The sequence below is a fragment of the Xyrauchen texanus genome, chromosome 44 (genome assembly GCF_025860055.1).
Source record: "Xyrauchen texanus isolate HMW12.3.18 chromosome 44, RBS_HiC_50CHRs, whole genome shotgun sequence".
In the NCBI taxonomy this organism is placed as follows: domain Eukaryota; kingdom Metazoa; phylum Chordata; class Actinopteri; order Cypriniformes; family Catostomidae; genus Xyrauchen; species Xyrauchen texanus.
This window is the reverse complement of record NC_068319.1, coordinates 26,228,630-26,252,493: the sequence shown is the minus strand read 5'-3', so window position 1 is coordinate 26,252,493 and position 23,864 is coordinate 26,228,630. Positions and strand designations below refer to the sequence as shown.

Below are 23,864 nucleotides of genomic sequence, written 5' to 3'. Positions count from 1 at the left end.
TTCAGAGGCCACTTTGTCCAGTTTGCCTGCGTGGATGAGGAAATTACAGGAAGCACACGTAAGCACCTCACCAGAGCGCACCCATTTCTCACCAAAAATTTCACATTCATTTTTTGCCAAAAATTATCAACAATTGAAATTGCTGTAGTTTTGTAGGTTTTCAGAGATCGGCACTCCTCAATTCCATAGTTTCAGCTTCTGACGCAGCGTCGAAGTGACGACCTGAAAGGGAAACTTTGATTACTTTATATTGTTTTTAAGATATAATGTATCCACTGATGATGTCGGGATTGGTCCCATAATTGCCTGAAGCTATATTTTCATTTAATAACTAAATATTTTGACAACTTAACTAAATTGCAAATGTGCTCAAATCAATTTTTGTCATACCTAGAAAACACTGTTCACACTGGTTTCCTGCCTCATAAATAAAACAAGAGGGAGAATGAGCAACATTTTAATGCTCCAGATGTCAGAATTCCAAATACTTTACAGGCCATTGTCTGATTTTAAGATGAATACACATACTACACAATTAAAAACAAAAAAACTCTCCTTTTGGATCAAATATAAACATCTGTATTATGGAAGTGAAAGTAATGTTATGGATTACTGATATAAAAGTATGTGTAGAGGTGAAGCTGTCAAAACATCTGAAGTAAGAGAAGGTAACCTCAGAATCTGGTACACATTACTGAAACCTCATCCTTCCCATCTCTCTCTCTCTCTCTCGCTCTCGCTCTCTCTCTCTCTCGCTCTTTTTAACAGCCAGACAGAAGGTTCACATCTGAGATTTGGTTATGCACTGCCAGCCTGAGAGACGGACACAGGGAGAGAATGCAGTCTGCTTCTTAACATGTACTGAACTAGGTCTTTTCTGAAAAACATTTTTTTTGTTTAGTTTTTTATTTAAAGGACAAAACACAAATAAGGATTGCAAAATGATGCTTCCATTCTGCCTCCTGAGTTTGATTGGTAAGAACAAAATGTATTGATGTGTGTACTTCAATATGTGTTTATCAGGGAGAAAGCACTGTCTACACTGATGTAAACATTCAAAATTATATGCAGCTAACATGGATGGACCAATCAGCTTGCAGCTAGACTTGAGCTATACCTGCGTCAGTTTCAAAGGAAATTAATTTGTAAAGAAATATACTTACATTTTATTAATATTGTTAAATACATATTTAATTGTATACATACAATTATAAATATGATTATTAACTTCTTTTTAGCCACATGTGGTTAGAAACAAGAGTATTTAAATGAGTATTCCAGAGACCAGAAACATCACAAGATGGCTTAATGTAATGGTCAGAAATTATTTAAATATACAACAAATACATTTTATGGCAAAAGTGATTCACACATCTGATTTTCGTTAATTACAGTTTTTCAACTATAATCAGTGCTCTCAGAACAATTCACACAGCCGTATAAACAGACATTCAAATTTGTAGAACAAATACATTTCACTGCATAATAAAGCAATGTATTATTTTCTGATAATGCATTTATTAAAATTAAATACTAATATCAAAACAATAGATGTGTTCTCTGTTAAATTTATAACATGTTCAGACACACAACTCTACTATTGAATTAACACATTTATCATAAAATTTTACAGTAAAGACCTTTTTCCATGTGTTCTCATAAAATCTAAATTTCTAGCTGTCCATGCTCTTCCTCTTCCAATGCCATTCCTCCCGCTTCTTCTTTTTTGTTGAGATTGTAGTCACTGTAGATCTGCTCACATTAACTTTTCCACTAAACAACACAATCAATTAGAGGGACTCGCAGATCAAAACTGTAAAACTGGACGGGATAATAAAGCGGCTGGAGTAGCTCTACGATGCATCAAAATTACAACATACTGTCAGCGCTACTCAACGGACACATCCAGTGTAGACAGCATTATTGATTATAATAGGAATAATTGCTTTTGATGCCACAGCTACCTTGCTAGTCACTGCACATTCTCCCATATCTCAGCGACAGTTAAAGCAGAGCTTCTACAAGGTTCCTGCATCTTTGAGGAGAGCACCTGTGGCTACACGTCTGACCCGGACTTCCTCAGCTGGACCCTCGACCCTACAGGTGACTCACTGCAGCTTTTTCTGAATTGCTAAAACACTAAACTCCATTCTATGAACCAAATGCTCAGTGGCCTAAACCCATTTGTCAAATCATTCACTCTTTTGACCAAACCTTTATCAAGTTCAGGTAGTTAGACACCATTTGCAAATCTCATCTACTCTTTTTTGCAAAACTCTTAATACACTCTCACTCACTAAAACACATTTCACACTGTGATGCACTTGCGTTGCAACAGTAGGAGCAGCAAAAGTTACAAACAACTACACAGTTGTTACTACACATATTACACAGTTGTCATCGTTTAAACACAATGACTCAAAATTGTTCAAACTTGTTTCTAATGATGTGATCAAACCAATTGTACAAAATTCACAAAGTTGATGCTGAGGCAGAATTACTGTAATCTCTCATTGACTTCAATTTTGCAGATGCACAACATTGAGTGTACTGTAATGTGCTTTTCACTGAGAGTTTTCTTTGTTCTTTGGGGTTTTGCAGTTGGACTACTGTATTTTTACAGTATGCAAGCACTGAATATACAGACTTTCAATCCTGTATTACTTGCAGGACTCACAGTATACAAAATATTCACTGTACTAGGATATAATTACTGAAATGCGTTTACTATATACAATTTAAAAAAAAATCTGCAACCAAATACCTGTACAGTTTTTTATGTAGTATCTAATAAATGCTCTGTAGTGTTTATATATTGACTGGCTGTGTGTAAGATCTGAAAGCATTGCTTGATTTTGAAAACAGATAAAATGGTTTTGTGGCGATTGTTTGATTTTGTCAGAAGAGTCAGGGGTTTTGTGAATGTTGTTTAAAGATTTTTTTTTTTATGTTTAAAGTTTTGATAAACTGGGTGAAGGTTTCAAGAAATGTGTCTAAACAATTGTGAAAAACTGTAAGAAGCTAAGAAAAATCAGACTGGTGCCACCGAGTCTGAGCTGATCTGCATCTGACTAAGGAAACTGTCACAAGACAAGGGAGGGTGTCCATTAAAACCCAACCTTTTACCCTGAAATTCCTCAATGTCATAAATTAATAACTTTGCCTGCTGATGCCCAACAGTCTACAAAAACCCCTCTCAGAACAGTCTTTGTCCTTTGATATGGCCGATTTTACAAAATCGCAAAACTAACTTTTCTTAGGTTTTAACAATGCATATACATGTATTATGAGCTATAGCACTATTAAAAGACTTCATTGTATCGTTCTACACTGCACAGCAGTCTATTTTTTGTTTATTTATTTATTTATTTATTTTATCCCCATTTCTCCCAATTTGGAATGCCCAGTTCCCACTACTTAGAAGGTCCTTGTGGTAGCACGGTTACTCACCTTAATCCGGGTGGCAGAGGACAAGTCTCAGTTGCCTCCGCTTCTGAGACAGTCAGTCCGCGCATCTTATCACGTGGCTCATTGCACATAACACCTCAGAGACTCCGCATGTGGAGGCTCATGCTACTCTCAGCAATCCCCATTGAGAGCGAGAACCACTAATCATGACCACAAGGAGGTAACTCCATGTGACTCTACCCTCCCTAGCAACTGGGCCAATTTGGTTGCTTAGGAGACCTGGTGGGAGTCACTCAGCATACCTTGGATTCGAACTCGTGACTCCAAGTGTGATAGTCAGCGTCAAAACTTGCTGAACTACCCAGGCCCCCCCCATGCACAGTCTATTATTGATAGTAAAAATGTGCGCTGAGCGTAACTTACACAACACACACAAATACTTATTAAACATGCTAAAAAACACATAAAAGCAACAATTATTAATAATACTTACAGGTTGTGATTCGTCGGAGGAAGCTGATCCAAATTAACTTGGTACTGAACCTTCCTTCAGTATCAACCGGCTCACAAATCCACACTTGAAAGCATTCATGTTCGTAAAGCAATCGTCATTAAAATGACGCGAACACAGCACAAGGTTCGGGCTATACTTGTGTGGTATAGTTGTAAATATACACTCTAGCCACTGATTCTTCACATGCTCGTCCTTGGGCAGTGAAAAAAAGGTCGCTTTTGATATGCACTTCAGAACACAGCGTCTTGCTGTAGACATGATGTTTTCAAGTTTTCCCTGGTGTCTGCGCGCGCAATGAGTGGGCGTGGCCAATTTGATAATTTTTCGTCTTGACGTCACAACGAAAAGGAAAATGACTCTTTGGAAAAACGATTCATTACATTGACTCAGAGTCGACTCCTACTTTTGAGAGACAATAACTTTTTTTTACGGTGAACTTTCATATATAAAACTTTGCAGGATGTTTTTGTTCACTTAAATCTATGTTACACACTACATGAAAGGTAATTTTATAAATTCCATAATAGATGCCCATTAATATCATTTGAGTAACCCGAATGCAAATTGAGGTATTCTAAATGAAGTATTGATGGTTCACAAAGTATTGTCTATAGACTCCTTAAAATTCAATTTTCCCTATTGCAGATCACTCACCAACCTTTTTTCCATGTTTGTCTATGTGTTAGGTTAGTTTGATGTTTTAGATTAGCAATAAAGTCTTGTTTGTATTCAAAGTTAATTTGACTGTGGTTTGTTTTGATAAATAGTTTCGTCACTTAATTTTTTAAAAGATCTGCACTCCAAAGCTTGATCCATATCTTAACATATTTGTGATATTATTTTCAATAAGCCATGAGAATAATATTTGTCCTAAGAGTTAACAGATGCATCATGTCAACTCATCATATTGACGCATACATTCATTCTTTCAATAAGTGAATAATCATAATTCCCTTATTAAGCGAATTCCTTACATATAAATTGTGAGCGGATACAACAAGCCTTTAGTATTACATACTTTATGGTGGAGAATCTTTATTCAGATTTATAATCTAATCATTTGTAATTTATTCTTTTTATAATGGTGATCAAATGCTGCTAATCCCATTATACAAGTTCCTACTAGAGGTCGACCGATATTGTTTTTTTCAGGCCGATGCCGATGCCGATCTTTTGAAATCCGGGCCGGCTGATGGCCGATTATTGCTGCCGATTTATTTTGGCCGATATGTGCTTGTTTTGAACCTCTTATTTGAACCTTTTATTTGAAAGATAAAATGTAACACAAATAATTACTTAAGATAGACAATTTCTCAACAAATACATTTATTGAACACTTGACCAATCTGCACTTGTACACTTAAAATTAAAAATGTATAATGTAAAAACATATTTTATAAATAATGTATAACAAATATATTAAATAAACAAAGCAGGTGTTACGAACTGCTCCGAGACACGAAGGTTGAGATTCAAATGCAGCTTTAATTAAGGGGCAATCCAGACACGTAATCCAATATTCAGAGCATCCAAGAGAAGCACAGGCATAACTAGGGATGGGTATCGTTAAGGTTTTAATGGTATTACAATCTTACCGATACTGTTTATCGATCCGGTACTTTAACGGTATTCTTAACGGTTCTTTTTGTTTTATATATATATATATATATATATTACACAAATATAAACGTTATATAGGCACAGTGATTTAATTTCAGGAAGGTCTCCTAACATTACCTACTCTTCACGTGTGGTCTAAAAAGAAATCTAATAAAGTAATCAATTGTAAAATAACACTGCATAGTTTATCATAGATAGATTAATGCTTATTAATGCAGAAGTTATTCATTCAAGTTTGATTCGCAGTAATGGCTCAATCGTCACATGTTTAATAGACAGCTTCCCCTTTAAGACCGAGTCTAATAGGCTCCTGATGCAGCATATTTTCTCCCAACTATTTCCATAACTACGTCCATTTAAGACATAAACTGTGTTTAAGTGAATCTCCAAGCCGGTCGTTTTGACATATTTTTGTGTATATTTGATCGTTTAGACGCGCACATGAAACCCAAAATAGCCTATAGTTTTCTTGTCTCTTTGCGGTGTGTTTCGGAGCGCGCGCCGCCTTGGGAACGGTGTCTCTTGCGCTCTTTTTATTATTAAACGCGTCCCGCAATTTAGCAACAGTAGCTAGACTGTATTTTACAACAATCACTGATCGTGCTGATTCTGACGTTAAGTTTGAGTTTTAGGGAGAAATGTCAGTGCACCGATGTGAAGGGAAGGAAGTTGTGCTGGACAGAATGCGGCTTATGTATAAATATTCTTTTTATAATCTTTGAAGGTGAAATCTAAAATAAAATCAGACTAATATCACAGATCTAAACCAGGCTATGTCTGAATGTTTAGTTCTGTCACTCATTAAGCAGGGCTCGTTTTGTGCTCGCTGTGGCACTGCGTGAGCGAGTTCTCTCTTTCTCTCTCTCTCTCTCTGACTGCGAATAGCTAAATTGCATCACAGACAAATGGTTTCATATTATTATACATAGAAATGGCTGGCGAGATAAAATAACTTTCTCTTTATAGCAATAATGCATGTATTTTCTTAATTTCTACAGTACCGACAGTAGAACCGATAACGTCCGAGCTTACCAAAGCCAGTCCTTCAATAGCCTATACTGCGTTGGTATATTTTTATTACTTATTTATCTGCATTGAGTGACAACCCTCTCAAATATAAGACACACAAACAGAACAAATAAAAGTCTCAGATTCACTGTAATTGCAAAATTCTTGCTTGCTTATTGTGACATGATAGCAACCCTTCTGCTGTGATAATGCAACTTCAACTACGCTATCAATATCCAAAGTAGCCGAACGTCATGTCAACTATCGCGTTTGTCATGTTTTTCTTGAAGTTGGCAGTAACATATCAAAAGTTTTTAATTAAATCTAAAGAAGTTATACGAATTTAACCCTTACTGTTTTCTCCAAGGAACTTAGCTCCTTCCTTAGGCACTGGATGAGGTCTGCTCACTCTGCTGGAAAATGACTCTAGGGGCAGCGTGCATTGAACACGTGTTCCACAACAACACTAGGCTGCCCACAGATGCGCCTGCCTAATAATCGGCTTGATATGCGTGGATATTGGCCGATGCCGATTATGTAAAAAATTCATAAAATCGGCTGATTAATCGGTCGACCTCTAGTTCCTACATATTGTTGTTGGAGATATGCAAATCACAAATTTCCTTCATAATGTCGAGAGGTACGTGGGTACTTTAATCCATACCATGTACATTTATACTACCACTTTCCCTACATATTAATGGTGGATAAATGCGGGTTTATTTAAATCTTCCCATTATATTTAGCATTCTATTATACAATTCTGTAAGATTATATATGCAGAAGAATTGAAACAACATATATCTGGACCTAGAAAAAAAACAGCCTTTCAGTTTAGAATGTTTCACCTTCATAAATCAAATGGCCCAGGCATCCTGATTGGTCAGAAAGGCCCCTCTGCAACCTGATCTTCCACACACAGTTAAAGCAGACTTCTCTTTTGTAAGGTTACAAGGACCACTAAGAACTCTAAGACATTTCATCTTAATCTAGCCTTCCTAGATAATGCTGAAAATCACTTTGAACTGTGGTAAAGTTTGTACCTAACAAATTAAGGATTATAGACTGATGGAACTCTTTAAAATGTGTGTAGTGATGTGCAATCACCTATAATTGATAAATATAATCTTTAATTTTGTATGATTTATCTCATTCTACTAAGAATGGTAACTATAAGGTTTAACTTGATCAAATGGAATGATGTGTAAAACCAATATGATTTTGTAACCAGAGATTTTCACGTTTTATTACCTACACTTATAATATCCATAAAAACATGTAATGTTTAGCATGTAAACATTTGTTTGTGTATGAAGAAAAATCTGATGACAATATCATGTATTTTGTACCATTTTCAAGATAGAAAGCTTATGAATAAATATGCACTATTTTTGAGCAGGACATTTTTAAGAGTCTGAAACAAAGGACCATAACTCGACTGTCTGAAAAGACAGCCCAGATGACCATGTGACTCTGAAAAGTCACTTCTGATTGGCGCAGGACACCTTTGGGGATGCGGCCAATCTCAGTTCAAATAGCTCCAAACAGGAAGAAGTTTCTCTCTTTACTCTTTGTCCTCTTGCTCTCTTGCCCTCTCTTCATCTTGCTCTTCAGATGCTCTCTGAACACTCTTCCTCCCATGTGAGATCCAAGGGAACTCGGGACTCGCCGTCCCGAGAAGTAGTGAGAAGGCCTCACTTCACAATCAATCTAATTCATACAGACAATAAACTTCGACCATACAGAGGTCAAAACATCAACGGAACAAACTTTCGACCAAGAACCGAGCAAAATAAAGGACGCCAGGACACGCAAGTAACACCTCCAATATTGTGCTCAAAGTGCTGGTGAATTGATTAAATAATTTGGGTAATCCGATCGATGTAGACTCAAAGAAGGATGAAATGGTTCTTAAGATATTGTCAACAGACTTCAGACTCTGTAGATTTCATCTTCACTGTACTGATCAGTTATTTCACATTCTGTCACTACTCACCAACCTGTCTCTTGTATATATGTGTTAGATTAGATTTATGTTTAGAATAATAATAAAGTTTGTCTGTGTTCAAAGACGACTTGACTGTGGTGTATTTTGATAAATAATCTCATCCCTTTTTCTGAAAGATTTAGCTTCAAAGCTGTACCTAAATACATGTGATATTATTTTCAATAAGCCATGAGAATAATATCACTCCTATATGTGAATTAATATGAATTCACTTATTATAGTGAATTCCTTACAGTACAAATTGTAAGCGGATACAGTGAGACGTTGTATTACAATTTCAATGGTGGAGAATCTATTAAAGACAAATAATCTAGTTATTTGTTATTTATCTAATTTATAATGGTTGTCGAACGCGACTAATTCTGTTATACATTTCATTAACTAATAAGGTACAACAAGGACAGTTTAATCCAGTCCATAGCTTACATATTTTGAGACACTAAATTCCCTCCTAAATTTAGCATACGTGCAAATTACCCTACATACAATGGCGGTAAAATGCGTGCAAAATACCCATTTTAACTGACCCCGTCCATATCTCTAAATTATATATGTAAATACCCTACAATTCTTACAACAGCATCTGTATCATGGTGTCGATTATCACAGAAAATATTTTCTTCTCCCTCAGTTTGAAAAAACAACCTAAATCGCATTAACAGTAACTAACAATTGACATCTATGAGCCAAGACATTGCGGAGGGTTAAGAAGCAGAAATGTGCCAATAGATTTGAGTTTACAGCCACACACACACAAACATATCCCTTTCTACCATGCTGCTCATGCCAGAGACGCTTACCAAGATGCTTGAGAACCAATCTCAATACAGGCCAGCTTTTCCTTAAAACTTGAGACCCGAACGATCATTTAACTGATAACATTAATTCATAAGCTGCAAACGCACACAGCATATTGCGATCTTTGCTTACGATGAGACAGGAGCTGTTGCAGTCCAATGCAGATGAATAAGAAATAAGCGAGTAAAAGATAATATCCAAGTCTTGAATACACAAAGCATAAAGAATAAAGTACACTTACTCAAGCTGCATATCCTAAGAAACCTCCAGCTGCACAAAAAAATGTGAATAAACTACAGCAACTTTCCTCACGCCCAGCTGCCACATTGGCACGTCCCATTCTGAGGTAATCATCCCTATGGTCTATATTCCCTTCAAAGACAACTACCCTCCACTGCAATAGCTTCAGATGGCTCATAAAGTGATAACAGTCAGTCAGAACTCACTTTTTAAGTGATTCTTAGTGGAAAATCTGTTTGGAATAACCCTACAGCATGGATTGTGCCACCTTTGAAGTGCCCTGCAAAGACATAATCAGTGCCAGTTAGAACACAGCTGAACATTTGTAGGGGGAGGGTGTGTTCTCGATCTAGAAAGCATATGATTGGACAAGGTTTCTTAAACTCTATGTGATGGCTTGTATGTTCCTGAGTCTTTTTAGCAGCAAGAGAGAGACAGCAGATTTTAAATGCTTAGATCTATATATATATATCTATATATATATATATATATCTATATATATATATATATATATATATATATATATTTTTGTCCATGTGTGTATATATATATATACACACACACACACACACACACACACATGGACAAAAAGCAGCAAAACTTTAATTTGATTTCAGAATATTTCCGACACTCTTGTTCAGTTTTTACTTAATATCGGGATCCTGCCACCTGTTTTATGTTTTGTTTCAGCCTTGTGTGTTTTTGTCTGTCATGTATTTGTTTTGGTCTTGTGCGCTTTTTTCTTATGTGCTCTCTGTCTTATATTTTGACCCCATTCCCCTTGTTTGCCGTCATCTGTCTGATTATCATTTCATTTGTCACACCTGCCCTCTTCGTTTGCCTCCTGATTTCTTCCTGGGTGAGACCGGCCTTATACATCTTTTTCTTGCTGGATTGGATGAGTCCTTTGATTAGGAGGTGCTGGGGGATGTGAAATCCTGGACTTTCTGGGGGTGTCCTCTCCAATGTAGTCCCCCTAGTGTCGCCCAACCTCTCAGGTGCAGCACTCCTTGAGTTGCCCTATCTGCTCCAGCTCCCTCCGTCTTGGAGACCATTCTTCCCTACCCACTCCTACAACCACCGGCGACTCTACTCCAAATCAGGAGCCACCCGCCCTCATCCCCACTCTGGAGCTGCCTAAACCCCCCTCAGAGCCACCACCATGGCTTCCACACTCACCATTCCTTTGCTGCCCTGCCCTGCCCTGCTGTGCCCCTTTGCTCTCCAGCTTCCCCAGCTTCCCTGTGGTCTGATCTGCACTGTAGGGCTCCCCTGGTTCATACCCAACCTAAACCTCCCTGGCCTGCCTTGTCTGAACTCTCCTGTTATTTCCATTATGCTGGTGCCCCCTCTAGTGTATCCCGTTGGAATCCTCCTGAACTGCATTTTCTAAAAGCATTGCAAGCTTAAATTGATCATAGCCACCTTTTGTGCCAATGGTTTCTATAATCTACTTGGGCTTACAAAGCTTTTGGGAAATGCAGCCCTGGTTGGTCCCACCAACTCAACCTTGGCCCACACCCTGCCCTCCTGCTTTCCCCTGGCTTGCCTTGTCAGAATCCCCCTTGACTATTCCAAAGGCCTGCCCTGGACCATTCTGCTGGCCTCGCCCTGGTCCGTCTCGCTGGCTAACACAGCCCCTCCACCCCCATGCAATTTCTCCGGTGCATCCCTCCGGTGCAAGTCCTCCTTGGTCTCTTTTGACTGTTTTTTATAATTCTTTTATTTTAGTTAGACACTATCCTCCCTTTCTACTGTTTTTGTTGGTCTTGCTTTATTGCTTGCTTAAGCGCTGTGTCACCCATGGTGGGTATAGGCGATATCCTTTGAAATATGTCGCCATTGCAGTCTGTCAGCTGCGATTGAAGCGAGATGTTGTTGCCATGATTTGTCGTATTGTTTTTGGCTGAGGCTGAATGGTTTCATAATGAATGATTGTGCTTCTTTGTGGAAGTATCTCTGGGTCGTCTTCCGGACGCCACCTTTCGAACATTTCCAGGTTGGTCCAGGTAGTGCTGTGAAAGTTTGTATGGGGAGATGATTCAGATGCATCCGCAGGCCATGTCCTATCCATTTCCAGCGCCGTAAAGTTATTGTGGAGCATAGGGGTTCTTTTATACCACAATGTTCACGGACACGTTCATTGGAAATGTAATCTGCCCATCTGATTTTGGCTATACGGCGGAGTCATCTATGGTCGAAGGCCTCTGATTTCTTTAACTGGTTGGCTTTTAAGGGCCATGTTTCTGAGGCATACAGGAGAGTGGCCCAAACAATGGCACAGTAAATTCTGACTTTGGTCTTAATTTTTATATCACTCCGATTCCAGAAATATTAGGCACTATCTCCAATAGGCATGGAGAGAGTATGCCCCCCTGCCTAATGCCTGCCTTAGTGTTGAAAGATTGACTGTCTTCTCTGTAGACACAGAGGTTAAATAGTTTCTGGGGAGTTCCGTCTGCCTGGAGTAGTGACCAGATAGTAGATCTGTCAACACTATCAAATGCAGCCGTGAAATCTAAGAAGGCTATGACTGTCGGTTGCCGGAACTCTTGGCACTGTTCAATTATTTGCCTCAGTGAGAAAATCTGGTCAGTACAGCTTCAACCTGGTCTAAAGCCGGCTTGGCTTTCTCTCGTGTTTTGGTCACGATGTATGAGAATTCGATTTAGTATTCTTTTTTCCATTATTTTATAGGCAATGGCTAGTAGGGAGATGCCACGATAGTTGTGGAAGTTTTTCTTGTTCCCCTTTTTGAATATTTGTATTACAGTGGCCTTCTGCCAGTCACATGGTATTTTCTCTTCACTCCTTCTCGAGTTCAATTGCTTGATTGGTCCAGAATGTTTCCTTGTCCTGTCTGGCTGAGCGTTTTACTTGTTTTGCCAGGTCAGCTGCCAGTGCATGGTTGTTGTTGTTTCTTGCAGTCATTCTTTGATCTGATAGAGTTAGTGTTTCTGGGCTAATCCAATCTGTTGTATGGGTTCTAGTATGGCCGAGAAACCATTGTGGCCATTTTAGTGAGTGAATAATTTATTTGGGACCATTTGGTGTCAACAGATCCTAAGTGTAAGGTAGGTTTTATTCTTGTATATGTAGTGGTGAACTCATGCTTTTCCCTGGGAATAGTTTTTTTATTTAATTGGTTGATGTTGAATTTTCTTCTTTTGCAATGGGGTTTGAGCTTAATTTTGAGTGCATGATCAGTCACCACACTCATGCATCGACTAGGGAATGTTGCCAATGTCTCCTGATTAGAATATGGTCTATTTGATTTCTTGTTTTTCCATCTGAGCTTACCCACGTCTGTAGGTGACAATGTTTGTGGTGGAAAAGTGTGGTTGCCACAACAAGATGGTAGTTAGCGGCTAAGAATAGTTGTTCACCATTTTCACACAGCGTGCCTAAGGTGTTTAGCCCAGTATCTTTTCTGCTCGGTATGTGGGGCCCTAGTTGAGCATTAAAGTCACATGCAATTTCTAGGAAGTCATGGGCAGGGACATGATCTATCTCTGTCATCAAGGTATCGTAAAAGGTGTCTTTTGTTTCATCTTGGGCTGCATTGGTAGGGGCATAGACTGCAATGATGGTGATATTAGCAGGCTTAGCCTCTAGGCAAATTTTTGTCATCAGTTCATTTACAGTTTTTCTCAATCGATTTGGTACATTTCTCCAAACTCAGGTAACTGCTCTCAAAACAGTTACCACAGCAAACTAAACACACTCTTATGTTGGCGAAACAGTTAAGTATTCACTGCACAATGAAACACAGCATTTTATTCTAGTAATGCATTTATTAAAATTCAATATTATCACCAAAACTAAAAGTATGTTCTCTGTTGATTTGATAACAAATTCAGCTGAAGATACAAAGAAATAAATGCAAATACATGTTTTTCATTAAGTTCTTTAATGATGAGTCCAGGTGTATTACAATGAGTTGTCACCCCACAAAAAAAAAAAAACTGCATTCATTGAATCAATTAATTTATTGATCATGCCTCTCAATTACATCTGGCCAGAGAATTACATCAACATCACAGCAAATGTTTTCACGAGTCATGCATCGTGGGAAAAAAACACCTTGAATGCTGTATCCATCCTTGACATGCTTGTGCCCCAATATCTCCACAGGCCTCTTCCATCGCTTGAAGACTTACTTGGTTGTAAGGGTTGCGGTCATGTACTTTCCATCTCCAAGAGGAGAAGAATTCCTCAATTGGATTCAGGAAAGGAGAATATGGTGGAAGGAACACCATCCTGAAACGTGGGTGATTCTCAAACCACTCTCGCACTAGTGCTGAATGGTGGAATTGGACATTGTCCCAAACAACTACAAAATTCCGCACCATTTGCTCCTGATCACCCTGCGGAAAGAGGATTTCATTGAGATTTAAAAAATGTAGGAGCCTTGCTGTGTTGTATGGTCCCAAGACAGCATTGTGTGCCACAACACCAGTTGTAGAAATTGTGGCACAGAGAGTGATGTTGCCTCCTCGTTGTCCAGGGACACTGACTGTAGCACGACAGCCGATCACATTTCTCCCTCTTCTCCTTTTTTTGTGAAGATTGAAGCCTGCTTCATCAATATACAGGTACTCATAATGAGTTGCAATGCTATCCAACTCCAAGATTCTCTAGAGTAAAAAGAACACAAGGTACAATACAGTAAGTTAGTGTTTTACAGTAATGGCATTGATTGCAGTCAATACTACTGTGAAACTGTTGCTGAAGTTTTTGAGTTCACACTTTGACGCAGCAGTATACATAGATATGCCTAAATCTCTTCACTTACAGTAGCATGGAATAGTTTGACACATACTTAAAATTCAGAAAAAATATATCTTTGTTTTGACAATAAAAGTGCAGTAATTGGGTTGCACATACTTGAACAAACTGGAATCGCAACTCCTTCACTCTAACGGAGTTCCTCTCAAAGGGCACTTTGTATACTTGCTTCATTCGGATTGAATTTCTCCTTAGAACACGATCAATTGTGGAGAGACTGCATTGGTGGATATTGTGGAACAGTTGATTGTCCTGTGTTATCCTTTGCTGAATTTCTTTGAGGCGGAGGGTGTTGTTCTGGACCACCATGTCAACAATGGCATGCTCTTGTTCAGTTGAAAGAAGTCTTGTTCGTCCACCTGAATGTTCTCGAACTTCAATTCTGAAAAATGTTTGGACAAGCAGGAACATTTACTGTAGAAATCTAGACCTATGTCAAACAAGACTACATGGACTATCATTGTAGAAGTAGAATGATATAGTTACTTACTGGTTTTCCCTCTGAAATGTGCGGATAATTGAAGCCACTGTGGATCTGTTTATATTGGGCTGAACTCTCTGCCCAGCTTCTCTCAGTGAGAGACCATGATTTATGACATGGTCAATCAGTGTGGCTCAGATTTCATTTGAAACACACGTGTACCCTATCCTTCTACCTCTCCTCCCTCCTCTTACACCTTGCCCTCCTCTTACACCTTGCCTTACACCTCGCCCTCCTCTTCCTCTCTGTCCATCTCTTCTTATATGTTCTACTCTTTCTCTTTCCACTATACCATTGCCCTCCAATCTATCCATCTCTTCTCCCTCTACTCCTCTCTCTCCTCTTCCTACATCCTCAGCTCTTCTTTCTCTTTCATCCTCAGCTCTTCTTTCTCTTTCATCCTCAGCCCTTCTTTCTCTTTCTCCTACATCCTCAGCTCTTCTTTCTCCTACATATTCAGCTCTTCTTGCTCCTTCTCCTTCTCCATCTCCATCTCCATCTCCTCTTCCTCTTCCTCTTCCTCTTCTTTTCCCTCTACCCTGTCCACCACCTCTCACTCTTACACCTCTTCCTTTTCCACTGCTCATTCTTTTTATTGTCTTTTCTCCTCATTCATCTTTGTTCTTCTTCTCTTCCCCTTTTGTAGTTGTTGTAATTAAGACAGCTGTGTGAACAATTAGGAAATTGGCTTTTTCTGTGTTGAGTGGATTATTAACTCATCAGATATCAATTTGGGGTTAATTGAGGACATAAGGTGTGCAACTGACTATTTTACAGTTCATAGAGTTTTGTTTGTTGTGTTTTGAAAATGGTACAAAAATGCTTGTGATCTTTGTGAAGACCAATGAAAAAGCTGCAAAAGTTTTTCCTGGTATATTAAAGATTTGGTTGGCTGTATGAACTGCTGTGATAACATTTGGGAATTTTGTGCACAGTGTTTTGAGAAAATTATGCTTTTGATTTGTAATTTTTATGAAATGAAGGAGAATTTACTATCTGTTTAGGACAATTACGAAGTGTACAGATCACTGTGTTAAATGTTTTGAGAGCAGTTACCCCAGTTTGGAGAAATGTACCAAATCGATTGAGAAAAACTGTATTGGTTTCCATTCAATCACTGATGTTGCCAGTTTGCTATTTATAGCAACTCTGATGCCATATAGGCCTCGGAGTTCCCCATCGTGAGGCGCTCCACTAAAATATAGGGTAAAACATTCGTTTATGCCTGAGAATTTTATGCTACATGTTCCTGAGTCGGGCAGGCACATTTCAGATAGACAGCATATGTGTACATTCAGATCACTAAGAGTTTTGGCCAATAAAGCTTGTTGACCAGTTTGTAACAATGTTCGAACATTTAAAGCACTTAAGTTTAATGGTTTCGATTTGAAGAGATTCACTTTTTAAGCAGTTGCGTTGCCTGCCAGGTACGCCGTAGCATTATGACTGAGTGCATTGGTTTTCATATTTCATAGGATTATTAGCTAGATACCTCAAGGGGTTGCCAACCCCAAGGGAAAGATTTATCCCCTTAGCCATTCTGCTTGTGTGACACTACAGTGTTGCCGTAGGGGTGTTTTGCTCCTTGCTTTATTGGTTATGTTTGGATACCTGGAACTCATCCTGTGGGGAGGGGTAATGTCAGATTCCTGACACTATTGTGCAGTTTTTATTTAGTGTCTGGATCCTGTCACCTGTTTTTTTTTTTTTCTTGAGTTTTTTTTTACCCCATTTTCATGTTTTGGGCTTGTGCAAGATTCTCTCTCCTATGTGTCTCATGTTTTGACCCTGCATCGCTTGTTATCTGTCTTATTTAATTTGTCACACCTGCCCTCCTCGTTTGCCTCCTGATTTCTCCCTCTTTATATTACCCTTGTGTCTCTTGTCTTGGACTGGATAATTCTTCTGTCTGTTTTCCTCACCTTCTCGGTCAAGTTGGTTTTCTGGTTTCTCTGTTTTGATTTCAGATTATGATCCTGTGTTTTTTGTTTGTTTTTCTAGTCTGTAAGTTTTTTGCCTAGTCTGTTTTTCTTTTCGGTTTTACACTCTCATGGGTTGTTTTTTTTTCTGGGCCATTTGTGTTCACACCCATTTTTTTATTGTATTTTTTTAATAAATAATTTTTTGTTTTAATTTACTGTGTCATCTCTCCTTATTTCTGTGAAATGTGTACATATTTTATTACAAAAAATGCCAAAATGGTGTTTAGAAAAACTCACATCTGGAGGTCATGGCCGATTACCACATCTGTAGATAGTAAAACAGCATATTTTTGGATGCGTGATTTGTTTTTAAACTGTGGCATGCATCGTTTGCACAAGCCTCCTGTGTCATTTGTTTTTGATTGAATCTAAATAGCTCAGGAAATGAACAAGGAATCTCTGGTTTGATTCAGGACACAAATGTGGAGAGAACAGTAGCTTTTTTTGTGTGTGTGTGATCACTTTATTCCACATACACTGTTTTATGTGCACCTATAGACAGCAGAGCACATTTATTTTACTGTTTAAAGGTGTTGTGTGCAATTTTTTCAGTGTTAAAATATTTTCACCCATCCCAGTTTAATATGCAAAGACAACTAAAGAAAACCATTTGTAGGTTGTTTTGGTTGAAAAATGTAGCCTAAATACTGTGGCTTGGTGGCATTATCAAAACAGTGCTTTTTTTAAGGATTCCTGACCAGTCCGCATGGACTTTAACAATGGCATGAGTTTGGGGCGGGACTATATGCTTTTTTAACCAATGGCAGACATTGTTTAAAAGTAATGTTTCTTTTTGCAATTCCGTTGGTGCTGTTAATGATGCAGAAATGACACACTGCTTTTTTTCATTTGCTTTTCCTGGCAGTATTAGTGCAAACCATTGCCATAAATGTTATTTTCCTTCTACTTTAATAAGGACACTTTATCACGGTTGATGTGCAAGTCCAGGAAGAGCAAGGAAAGGCGGTTCTATTGGGTCCAGATGTGGAAGCACAGGACTGGAGTTGTTTCAGGATGGTGTATCAGGTCACAGGCAGCACCTCCCTACAGGTGCAGAAACGAACAGATGGAGAGAGTTTTGATCATGTTCTCTGGAAAACCCAAAGTTCTTCTGATAGCTGGCTTATAGCCAGCATTGACCTTCAGAACTCTACAGAACCATTCCAGGTGAGAACCCACTCTTTATATTATCTGCATTTGCTATGTTGACCTACTGTATGCATTATTTTAATGTTATCATGTCGCCCTCAGCTAATGGGATGTTTTCTACTCTCCTGTAGATTGTCATTGAAGGCAAACTAGGAGATGAAGAAGGCAGCAGTGTCTCCATCTTTGAGATACAGATCTCTGACAAATACTGTATAGGTCAGTGCTGCTCCAGATGTTACAAATTATAACATTAATTTCTGTTTTTTGCTTAGTAAATCCTTTAAGTCTTGTTAAGCATAAAGCAGTGTTCAGCAGATCCGGGGTATTTTTTTTTTTGGCATAAAAAGGGACATTAGGCACAGAGAAAGTGCTGTTCCCTATAAACAACTTTCTAAAGGCTATTGCAAGAGAACCAGCCCTTTATAACATTCCTCAGAGAGAAAACAATCTTTTAAATGAACCCAGATTTCTGTTTTTCTATTCTGTTATGAGTCAGCCTTGTCCTACTCCTAACTAATACAAACTGGGCTCAAATGACTCACAAAGCAAAACACTATTTACATTTTCATGCAAATAATTATTCCTGTCTCTGATCAATGTGACCTGAAAGAGTGTGACTTTGAAGAGCCTCATCTGTGTGGATACACAAACCAGTGGAACAAATACATGAACTGGCGAGTGGGAAGAACAGAAGATACTACACAGAGAGACAGGACGGGTGAACTTCATGAATCATGTATGGAAAAAAAATAGTTTATTTGAAATAGTTGTATCAAATACAATACAAAAAAAAGTCATAAAATTTTATGAAAATTTTTCATAAAGTTTTCGTGGATATTCTTATATGATAAGAAACATTTTATAATAATTTTTTATTGTATTATCTTGTAAGATAAAACCTTAAATTTTCAATTATCAATGACAATGTTGTATCATATAATCTCATTTAATATGAAAAATCACATACTAAAAAGTATAATCTTGTACAATACAAATACAATTAAATAAATTTAAAAAAGTATTGTAAAATAGTTAGTTATGCGCGAATGCACATGAGATCCACTTCCTGGTACACTATCCAACACACTGTAATGGCACAATATTAATTTGTCACATGTTTATTTGATTACGCAGGTCAGTACCTGTATGTTGACTCTACCGAGAACAAAAGCTTCCAGGAGGTGGCCAAACTGGTGTCTCCGATGACCACAGTGCCCATGTCAGGCTGCTTGAGTTTCCAGTACCAGCAGTATCATGCCGAGGACCATCTGTTCACTGTCTTTAGCAGGGATCAAGCTGGACAATATCAGGAACTCTGGAGAGCTGACTTAACCGAGAACAACCATGTGGACTGGAGTCCAGAGGCCAGAGTCTGGATACCTGCACAAGTGGACCTGAAAGCTCCATATCCCATTGAGGTAATGTCAATATTGTTTAAATTTCCTGTATTTAGTTTATGATGTGGACTTTGTCTGTCTGTTTGATTGCCTGTCCGTCCATCCAGTACCATAATACTGACCACACAAGTGGTGGCGACTGCACATTTTTGACTTGGATGTCAATGGGACCAAGGTAAATTCCAGTTCCTTCCAGTACATTTCTAGGACCAGTAATTCCAGAGATTCTGATTCTGACTGGTGACATTGGTTTTTGATAGAGGAAAGGGGAGTATTCATCTTCCACAAGAAAAGTAAAATGGATTCAGTGTCACAGCACCTGAATGGATCTTACAGAATATAAAAGATTATTACAGTCTGCACTTCATTCACTGAATGCTTAACAGGTTGGAAACAGATGTCAATGTAGTGCTGTACCTATTTTCACTCCTATATTTCTTCAGATCTGTCTCATATCTAATAGTAATCAAGATTCAGACACTTAGATTTGATCTTAAGTGTAAAGGATACTGTTTGTAATAGAGATTTTATCTAAGGTATACTGTACACTGTACTGTCAGCCAGTCATTAAAATAATATAACCCAAGTAGGATAATCAGGACCTGCTATGAAGTGGAGAACAGTTGCGGAAAAGCTTAATTAATTAATGCTAAACAAAACAAAAAAAACTTTAACAAAATGTTTTATCATATAATCTTATACAATACAAAAATATTCTATGAAAGTTTTATCATATGTTATATGATCCAACATTTATTTATAAAAACATTTATTGTATAATCTTATACAATACGAAAAAGTTTCAAAAAATGTATCATGCTATTCGATTTGAAAAATTGTCTATGAAAAAGGTTTAACATATAAACTTTTGCAATACGAAAAATCTTCTACACAATTTTTCTATCATGTAATCTTATATACATGTATGAAAATGTTATGTTGTAAGATACGAAAAACCTCGTATTATCTTTTACGATAAAAAAAATCTTCTATACAATTTTCAGAGGTGGGGCGATGATGACGAGAGGGAGGGGCTGGTCGTTCTTCCTGAGCCTACCCCCGTGCAGGATAGGGCTTGACTGGTAGCGGTGGAGAGTTGGAGGTTACATGTTGGCACAATGAAACAGCAAATTGGTAGATTGTAAGTAGGCTTTTAAAGCAATGGCAGATGAATGATTGGCTAGGAGCTAATTAGATAATGGCGTGATGATGTACAGCTGCGAGTCTCCCGCTAGAACTATGCTAACATTTCCTCAACCAGGCCGAATCATAAAGTTGTGCCTATCCTTGTCTCCAGCACACTCACATTGTGAGCATGGTTGAAAGACAGCCCTAAGAGGTGGTGCAATCATGACAAGAGGGAGGGGCGGTTCATTCCGCAACCCATGTCTTCCGCAACCCAAAATCTTCTATGAAAATGATTTATCTGTAATCTTATACAAAACAAAAAATCTTCTTCACATTGTTTTATGGTGTAATCTTATACAAAACAAAAAAAATCTAGAAGTTGTATCTTATGTTATACGATAAAAAAAATATTTCCAAATGTACATATAACTGTGACACCCTTACAAGTCTCTCCATCTCCCACTCTCAACAGATCCACCTCTCCAGCGTCACCTGTTTGTCATTTGTTCATTAGTTCCTCTGTATATTTATACCCCTTGAATTCAGTCTTTAGTTGTCTAGTCTTGTATTGGGATGCTACTGACCTAGTTCTTCAGTGTAAAAAGTTTCTTTGTTGATTTATTTTTGTTGTTTATTCTTCTTTTCTTTGGCTGTTGCCTTTTGTAGCCTGTTTTGGTTCTTTCATTAAAGGTCACAGCATTTGGGTCCTAACCCCTGTCTGATCTGCATCAGATCGTCATGGACCCAGCGGGATCCATCCCTCAGGCTAAGGGCTCTCACCAGGCTTCAGTGCCGAATCAACCTCCACATTTCCTCCACCTTCCAGTCCTCTGGCCACACCATCTAGTTACTCTGGGGTACCGGAGCAATATAGCTCATCATCTCCCTACTGTCAGGTGAGGCAATACAGTAGGGCAATGCAGCAGGGTGGCATGGTTCTATTGTCAGTCGACTCCTTCATGTAACACTCCTCTGAACACCCAGTCCCACCTCAGAAAAGGGAGTCTGTCCTTAGCAACATGGTTCCACATCCTGGCTGCCACTAGTAGCTCTGATCACTACCCACTGCTAGGGTTTAAACCATGCTTTACTGGCTGGAAAGGATGTCTCAGTGGGGCTGGAGCAGCTCGTACAACTCTCCATCCAAGTAGACCACCGTCTCCAATCCTGTCAAAACAGACAATGATCGGTTTCACACTATAGTGGTGATTGATCTCTTTCTTGATGGGATGGCACCTCTGCTTGTCTTTCCAGGAAAGAACCCATGCAGCTCTGGTCCACTCAAATGAAGGCTGGAGTGAAACCTTTGTCTGTAATGTGGAGCAGCAAGTCATGTCCTTCCTGCTTATCCTGTTTGTCCACCGAGAATCTAGGTAAACTCAGTGCAGTGCATCCTGGTCCTGGTCAAACCTTTTCATTTGTGTGTCACTCAGCGCCATACTATCTCTTCCTTCTCCTCTGTTGTCCTCTTAGACTATACTTTTAAGGCCTACCTTCAAACTCAGTGCCTCTTTGCTTGACATCATGGAAAAATCTAAAGAAATCAGCTAAGAACTAAGAAAATAATTGTAGACCTCCACAAGTGTAGTTCATCCTTGGGAGCAATTTCCAAATGCCTGAAGGTACAAAGTTCATCTGTACAAACAATAGCACGCAAGTATATTTACCGTGGGACCATGCAGCCATCATACAGCTCAGGAAGGAGACGTATTTTGTCTCCTAGAGATGAACGTAGTTTGGTGTGAAAAGTGCAAATCAACCAGAACAACAGCAAAGGACCTTGTGAAGATGCTGGATGAAACAGTTAGACTAGTATCTATATCCACAGTAAATTGAGTCCTATATCGACATAATCTGAAAGGCTGCTCAGCAAGGAAGAATGCTCCAAAACCACAATAAAAAAAAACTACAGTTTGCAAGTACACATTGGGGACAAAGATCTTACTTTTTGGAGAAATGTCCTCTGGTCTGCAGAAACAAAAATTGAACTGTTAATAATAACCATCATTATGTTTGGAGGAACAAGTGTGTGGCTTGCAAGCCAAAGAACACCATCTCAACCGTAAAGCATGGGGGTGGCAGCATCATGTTGTGGAGGTACAGGTGGGACTGGTGTACTTCACAAAATAGATGGCATCATGTGGAAGGAAGATGATGTGGATATATTGAAGCAAAATCTCAACACATCATCTAGGAAGTTAAAGCTCAGTTGCAAATGGGTCTTCCAAATGGTCAATGACCACAAGCGTACCTCCAAAGTTGTGGCAAAATGGCTTAAGGACAACAAAGTTAAGGTATTGGAGTGGCCATCACAAAGCCCTGACCTCAGTCCGAGTGGGCAGAACTGAAAAAGTTTGTGCGAGCAAGGAGGCCTACAAACCTCACTCAGTTACACCAGTTCTGTCTGGAGGAATTGGCCAAAATTCCAGCAACTTATTAAGTGAGAAGCTTGTGAAAGGCTACCCAAAACGTTTGACCCAAGTTAAACAATTTAAAGGCAATGCTTCCAAATACTAACAGTGTATGTAAACTTCTGACCCACTGGGAATGTGATGAAAGAAATAAAAGCTGATATAAATAATTCTCTCTACTATTATTCTGGCATTTCACATTCTTAAAATAAAGTAGTGATCCTAACTGACCTAAGAAAGGAAATGTTTTATACGAGTAAATGTCAGGACTGAGTTAACTGAGGGTAAGGTGTATGTACATTTCTGACTTCAACTGTATGCCTTGAGTGCCGTTCGACTTCGACTCTTGGACTGGCTTACTAAGGTAAGTACTGGTGGTCCCGTCTTCCAAAGGATGTGACCAACTTTGTACATACCTGCTCGGAATTCTCTACCACCAAGGTACCTCTTCATCTCCCTGCTGGCAATGTTTTGCCTTTACCGGTTCCTCAGAGACCCTGGTCCCATAGAGGTGTAGACTTCATTGGAATTATGGCCTACCCGATGACAATGTGTCAGATAGGTCCCCCGTTCATCTTCCGGGTCTGGAATTCCTTCAGTCTTCTTGAAGTGTCAGTCACCATCCAGCTTCCATCCTCGGTCGAATGGGTAAACCGAGAGGATGATCCAGGACTTATCAACTTCAACTCCCTCGTCAATACCGAATTTCTCCTTTTCATCTTTTCCTATTGAAGCCTTACCTGCCTTCTTAATCTCCATTTTCCATAGGGACCCGTGAGACGAATGCTCCTACTCTTCCGCTGCTTCTGGAGGATGGTCCGGATTATGCAGTTCAGACACTCGTGGACTGCTAACGTCGACAGGGGAAGCTACAGGATCTAGTGGAATGAGAAGGGTACTGTTTAGAGGCGCAGTATTGGGTTTCCAGGGAT

The 23,864-nt window shown here is 38.9% G+C and overlaps 1 protein-coding gene across 1 annotated transcript in view; it reads left to right on the top strand.

The window, feature by feature from the left end:
* Window positions 1-772: 772 nt before the first annotated feature.
* mamdc2b (MAM domain containing 2b) overlaps window positions 773-23,864 on the top strand; it is a 37,316-nt gene continuing 14,224 nt past the window's right edge. Inside the window, exons 1-6 of the mRNA XM_052117263.1 lie at window positions 773-975; window positions 1,999-2,103; window positions 17,764-18,014; window positions 18,128-18,212; window positions 18,607-18,732; window positions 19,131-19,414. Of these exons, the coding sequence (XP_051973223.1) occupies window positions 942-975; window positions 1,999-2,103; window positions 17,764-18,014; window positions 18,128-18,212; window positions 18,607-18,732; window positions 19,131-19,414 (885 nt within the window). The 5' untranslated portion in view covers window positions 773-941. The remainder of the gene's footprint in view (window positions 976-1,998; window positions 2,104-17,763; window positions 18,015-18,127; window positions 18,213-18,606; window positions 18,733-19,130; window positions 19,415-23,864) is intronic.